This window comes from Alligator sinensis, unplaced genomic scaffold (genome assembly GCF_000455745.1).
Source record: "Alligator sinensis unplaced genomic scaffold, ASM45574v1 scaffold811_1, whole genome shotgun sequence".
Lineage (NCBI taxonomy): Eukaryota > Metazoa > Chordata > Crocodylia > Alligatoridae > Alligator > Alligator sinensis.
This window is the reverse complement of record NW_005842579.1, coordinates 1024793-1031561: the sequence shown is the minus strand read 5'-3', so window position 1 is coordinate 1031561 and position 6769 is coordinate 1024793. Positions and strand designations below refer to the sequence as shown.

Here is a 6769-nt window from a genome sequence, read left to right as displayed (position 1 = left end):
TGAACAGTTTGGAAAAGTAGCTTGAACATACCATTGCTCTGGTCTGAACAATATTCGGGCAGTGACCAGCGAAGCATTTAGGAGGTTGGGATTTTAACTTGTGACCTCCACCAGGGTGTGGATTTATACAGGAGCGGTGTTGGGGCCTCCCATTGGGAAAGGGCCAGAGATAGTAGTGAACACTTTGTTTTCTCACAGATAAATGTCATCTTTTCTTTTTGGGGAGCCTGTAACCATGCTTTACCTCCCAGAGAGCGAAAGAGCTCCCACTGTCGCTCATGGGGACGACGCTGTATCGGGTTAATGAAACGGCATTGTCCGGGCAGAATCATAGCACTGATTTGCTTTAGGAACCCCACTGGTATAAGAGAATGAGGATAAGAGGTGGAGACTTGCAGATACAGCCTCTTTCTGGTTGTATTAAAGTGGGTACCATTCCTCCACGCCATGTGTAGGTATGATTCACAAACCATGTAATAACTTTGTTCCAACCTGTAATGCGCTCTCCTACTTAGTGGGCCTCACACCATCGCTGGAGAGTGCTGTGAGCCATAGGGGTGGGAGGGGGCATTTTCCCAGAAGCGCAGTGGCTCGAGAGGCTGAACAGATGCAGAATGCACTACTGGCGGCACAAACTCAGGGACGTTGAGCGCAACGGGGTTCCCCTCAGGAAGTGTGTAACAACAAACTCCCAAAGGAGCAGAACTACAACGATCCCCTCCCTCCCACAGTTCGCCATTCCAGCCTTCAGGGAGGGAATGTACTTAAGATAATAACTGGTGCCACAGGTGCACTGACACTTACCACCTTGCCAGTCAACTATCCTGTTTCTTTTACTTACAGAGACCAGGACTTCACTTGCTCCGGGGTGGTGGGTTTCTTCCAGTATGGATACTGCAGCTGGTCCATGTGAAGGCCATCTGAACGCATTTCTGGGGGATGCCCTTTAAGGTCAGGCTACTCTTTGAGGTCTTCAGGAGCAAGTTCATTAATATCTGGGTAATAAGAAGGATAGTAGACATGCCCTACCCAGGAAACACAATAAGGCGTTAATAAAAAGGTACATTCATAACGGTCCACCACTTCATGGTGCCAGTCGATTCAGACCGGTGACAGAGCAGGACTCGTTTTCAGTGGCAGGCGGAAATATCAATTGGTTTTGCCGCACTTGTGGACAGATCTAATCTGTAGGAACAAGACAACAAGGAGCTTGGCTCCTGTTAGATAAATCTGACTTAAACACCCACCACGTATTACGCATATCTTTTGCTAATAGTGTCCCCTCTCATTTATTTCCTTGAGGATGCTTCACTACTACCCGATCTCCTGCCTGGAGCTTTCCCAGGTCAACACCCCTAGGTCGCTCTACTGCCGGCTCCCGGGGACCACCCAATCCAGAGGCCTGTTGCATGGGGCTACCTCCCGGACAGGGTCGGTTATTGGCCCAATTGATAGCTCGATTCAGGTGCAAGTCGCAGTCTTTAAGAGCCGGGCAAGCGGCTACCCACAAATTGCATTTGAGGATGCCATTGGCTCGCTTTACTAGTCCGTTAGACTGCGGATGGTATTGGATGTGATATGTTCATAATATGCTATGTTTTGCGGTCTAGTCATACACAAGATGATTGTAGAAGTGAGGGCCGTTATCGCTCTGTTGTTCTATGAGTGGCGGATACCCAGCTAGCAGAGTTTCCAGTGCTGCACAAGTGTCCTGGGCTGTAGCTCTCGCTGAGGCGCGGGCAAACATTATTTCTGTGGCAACTTCTACAGTGACAAACACGTAGCGTCGCAACATGTCTTTGATACTAATGGATTCTATTCATGTAGGCTTATAACTTTGGATGCTTTTTGTTAAGGATGGTAGTGATAGGACAGCAGCCATCAAGGGGTCAGCATTAGCATTCGAAGCTCGAAAGTTAATAGTCAACCACCACCCTCCATTTGTCCTGTGCACTGGCCACACTGGATTGTTATACAGAGAGTGGGTTCGAATAGTAGTTTCATCTTTTAACTGCTGGCTTATAATACACTGGATAGGTTGTGTGGCCTCGGGGAGAGTTCGATACTGGGGTCTGTGTACTCCTTTCACAGGAGGCAGGGTTAGTGGGATCGTGCTACATCGAGTTACGGCTGGTTTTTTCCTTTTTTCTTGTGCTCGGTGTGCGCACCCAACCTGCCATTTCTCTTGTTTAAGGGCAAACCGCTGTCCTCTTAGTACATTAATTCCCAGTAAGCTTGGTCCCCCTTTAAGTATTACTGCGGCCGCTGTTACCTTAGAGCCATTAGGTAACGCGAAGGTTGCTCGGACTAGGTGTCCTGGTCGTCTGGTGCCTCCGACCCCAATTACTTGATAAGGGGTTTCCTTTCTCCACCTTCCAATCCATGGAATCTAAATTGCAAATCTGGGCACTTGTGTCTAATAGTCTATCAATTGCCTTTTTACTTTTACTTAGTTGAATCTGTACAGGTATTCGAATTAAGAGGCCAGTATTAACTTTAGATACCGGTCCCCGGCCCACTACTGCCCCCGTTGTGGCTCTTTTCTTTGGGGGTTGGGCCGACCGGACTCCCTAGGCCACGTGATCAGGTCGGATAAAGGCTGGCAGCCCCACGTGTGCCCGGGAAAATGTTGACAGTTTTGCTCTCAGGGCAGAGAATCTCTCCGGTGACACTGTTGGTGGTGCAGAAGGAAGGCTCTGCGTTTGGTCTTGCCCTTTTGGTACAAAGTTTAGCCCTCAGCCCTTGCAAGACATTGATGGGCAGTCTATTGATTTGCACTTTATTGAAACAGGCAGCTAACAAATCTTTCCACATCTTTGCTTGCAGACTCTTGGGCTGGCCTTTCCCAGCTTTTTCCACAATTCAAGGGGGTCAGGGGGTTTATCTTTCACTGAGGCCACTGCCATGGCCTTGGCAGTTTTCATCGGCTTGGTAAGCCTTGGCTTCTGCAAAATGGGTAGAAGCTGCACTAATTGCTGGATCGCATCTCTTACCGGGTGATTTACCGCTTCTGGCTCCAAGGCCAACAAGGCCGAGGTGCACTCTGTTTGTGGTTGCCGGCAAAACCTGCTCCACAGCAGTGCTGTCACAACTTCTGCATTTGGCATGTGAGTCTAAACCGCTGCACGAATGATATTACTATAAGTGGCTGCAGTGGCTTGGAGCGCAGCAGAAAACAAAGTAACATTTTTATCACCACCTGCAAACTGATTTACCTGGAGCTCAGGGCGCAGAACTATTTTTGCAGCTTCGGCTCTATTCACTGAAATTGCAAATGCCCCTTCACTATACATTTGAACTAGACAGTTTATTATGGCTCTCCTGGCTTGGACTACTGCTGCTTTTGAATGTTTTTAATCTTGCACAGGTAAAGCAATGCAGCTCTGCTCGGGGATTCTCTCCTTGCGGCTTTGAATGAGTTATCACCATAGGAAAAACTTGGCTGAGTTTCTCCCTTGGGGCGGGGAAGGCCTGGCTAGGTTCCTCCCTCTGGGCAGGAACATATGGGGGCGTTTCAGCGCCAGGCTCGTCATAAAGCTCCTCCTCTCCATCAATCTTATCCTTTTGATTTTTCCAGAGCTTAACTTCTGGTTTATCTCTATACAAGCACTTTTGGGAGGATTGCTCCACAGCCTGCGCTAACTGCACTTTGTTCTGGAGAGGAGCGGCCACGCGCGGGATCATAATTTTTTTGTTTTCCGTTTTAATGTTTCCAAGCAGCTTTGTGTAGCTCGCACAGCCTCGCACACCACACTGTTGGAATTTCTCACATCTTTTAACTCCTTACTCAGCCGGGTGACCTCTTCCCATAGCTGGGCATTCGCTTCGGCCCCTAACGGCAGCCACGACAGGCACCCCTTCTTGGGCTAACCCCAGGCAGCAGTAGCAAACCTAGCCCAATGATCGGGTACAGTTCCCGGGTCACTCCAGGCAGGTCTCAACCTATCCTTATCCCCCCCAGATTCTTCATCCCCGTCACCTCCTTAAGCAAAGCCAGTAAAAGGGCCCATGCAACTCTGGTCATTTCGAGCTTTCTCTCCGGACCAGAGCCTCTCAATCCTGTTCGTGACGCCAATTTATGTCCCAGCCGCCTGCGGAGGGTTTGGGATTGAGAGTATGGTCGGGGGTAGAAAGGTAAGAAAGGTTTATTGACTTAACAAAAACACAACCACGCGTAGTAACAAGACAAACAATGACAGAAAAGCAATTCGTGTCGGCAACTTATCAGCAGTCCCCTCTGATGCCTGATACGCAGCAAGCTTCTCTTTCCACAAAGTTCAGCGAAGTCAGGCATCTCCGAACAGCGCTGTGTGAAGGGTACCGGGAAGGACCCTGGAATGCAGTCCTTGGGCTCCTCGAGGTCCACGGGCCCACTGACCCAGGCAACAGCTAACTAATCCTTTTTACAGAGCTGTATCTTCCTTCTAAATGGTTTCCAGATATTTCAGCTAATTTAAAGCTTTGAATAGTTCTGATAACGTACAACTACTTAGATTCTTTTTACTTTAACTGTCCTTAGACTGACCAATAGCAGTACAAGCCTTGCATTTTTTTGATAAGGTAATTTTTACTACGCTACAGGGCTTTACTACTTTAAGGTTTTGTTAAATTTACTAGGCCTTACTTTATACAAGGCCCAACTACATCTTAGACTTTAATTAGGCTTTTAGCAACAACATATAGTTTAATATTTAAACAGATACAAAAAAACCACTTAATCTAATCTTCATAGAGCCTTCAGCAAGCACCTTATCAGGCAGGTCTGCATGCAGGTGTTTTTGTAGGTGCGTGTGTGCACAAGAGCAGCAATGCACATGTAAATGCACAAGCGCATGTGTAAGGGGTGCATGTGTATGAGAGAGTGCATGGTCATTTCTGGGTGCACACAAGAGTGTGATTGCATGACAGTGCATGAATGCCCGTGTGTGATGTGCAAATGCACAAGTGTAACAGAGTGTGCAAGTGCATGTGTACAAGTGTAAGGCTGTGAGTGCACAAGTCCCAGGCCCTTTGGCAGTAGCAGGTGGAGGCTGCTCAGGTGTCAGTGGAGCCCGTATCTCCCCACTCCTGGGCCCTGGCACCTGTGCCCACGAGTCCCTGCCCCTTCCCTTTCTGGTGCCTGGCTGTAGCGGCCATGGCCCTCTCTGGCTAGCTGGAAGACGGATGGCTACTGCTCCAGGGAGTTATCACCATAACACCCAGTGGACAGTGTGTCAAGTTGCCATGGCTGTGGCCACCTGAGAGCCAGCGGGCATGAAGGCAGGTATTGCCTTGGAAACTGCGATGCCTTGTTTCTGTATGGAGACGATGAGAATGGAACGCCAGCTCCCCGCTGTGTCCAGAGTCCATCCCTGTGCCCAGCTCCCCACCATACCCAGTGCCCAGCTCTCCACTGTGCCCAGCGCCCAGCACCTACATCCCTGATGGCAACAACAGGTTTTCTCAAGTTAGAAACCCCGTGCCCCACGCCCCTGCCTGGAGCCAAGCACCCTGTGGCCCTCTGCCCCTCCTGCCTTAACCAGGGAGAGCCGTGCCTGGAGGCCCCCGAGAGAGCCCATCTGTCCTCCCCTGTGCCTCGGTTTCCCCATCACGGCCCTGAGCCCGCAGTCACGGCCCTGAGCCAGGAGCTGGAGGGTGGATCAGCAGCAGACAACCCAGGTGTCCTGGTCCCCCATCACCCCCTCCTGACCTGCACAGGACACAGAAAGCCCCAGATCCCACTGGCTTCCTGGTCACTCAACCACAAAGCTGCAGGAGTGCGAGGTCCCCGAGCACCCCCATGCCCCCATGTACCTGCAGTGGGCAGGGGCCGGGCACTCACCTGCCACAGCTGCAGGCTCTGCCGGCATCTGCCATCCTCCTGGCTGTGGCTTCTGGAGCTGCCTCCTAGCTCCCAGGCTGCTTTCCTTCTCCCCTCCCTCCTGGCCAGCCTCAGCGCTGGAGCATTAGTGCCGCCTCGTGAGCAGCACCGCCTGGCACTCCCGGCCTTGCCTCTCGCAGCTTCCCAGAGCCATAAACCCTGGAGCTGGCAGGAGGCCTGGCATCTCTGGCTCGGTCCGGGCTAGGGGGCCCAGGGCTTGTCCGCAGGCCTGGTGGACAGACTGCCTCTAGGCCTCTGGGACGTGCATCACTCCCGGGCTCAGCAAAGCCTCCCCTAGGCTGGGCAGGGATGTGGTGTCCCCCCTACAAATAAGCTTTAGCCCCCCAGCCTCAATCCCCAGGGGTTGCCTAGAGAAGACAGCCCCTGGCACAGATCCAACAACCTTCATGCTGGGCTGTCCAGGGCAATCACCCCAGCTCAGACCGCCCAGGGGCTCAGATGCCCCCAGCAGCACCTCTGACTGCAGCCTGGGGGAGTGGGAGGATGTCCTAACAGGCCTTTAGGAGACTTGGGGACCCTGTGTGAAGATGCAGTGCAAATCATAGCTGTTAATGCCCAGGCAGGAGCCCGGACTGCCACCACTTTGCTGTATGGTCCTGGCCAAGTCACTTAGCCCTGCAGGGCACGCATAGCGGAGGACAGGAGCTGCAGCCTGTGGGCACCTGGGCAGTACCATTCACCCCTGGGGAGCAGCCCGGCTGGCTGGGCGCTCACTGGCTTTGCCATGGTCAAGGCCACGTCCCGGTGCCGCCATCAGAAGTGAGCTGGTGACACCTAGCGCCTGCAGTGGGGAAGTGTATGGGGGGGACAGGGACGATGGAAACCGGTGTGACAGCCTCCAGGGATCGCCCAGAGGTGGAGAGCACGTCAGAGCTCACTACATTGGCG

The 6769-nt window shown here is 52.0% G+C and overlaps 1 protein-coding gene across 1 annotated transcript in view; it reads right to left on the bottom strand.

The window, feature by feature from the left end:
* Positions 1-6769, bottom strand: part of LOC102370910 (lamin-A-like) — a 45727-nt gene that overhangs the window by 7968 nt on the left and 30990 nt on the right. Inside the window, exon 14 of the mRNA XM_025214373.1 lies at positions 197-227. Coding sequence (XP_025070158.1) covers positions 197-227 — 31 coding nt within the window. The remainder of the gene's footprint in view (positions 1-196; positions 228-6769) is intronic.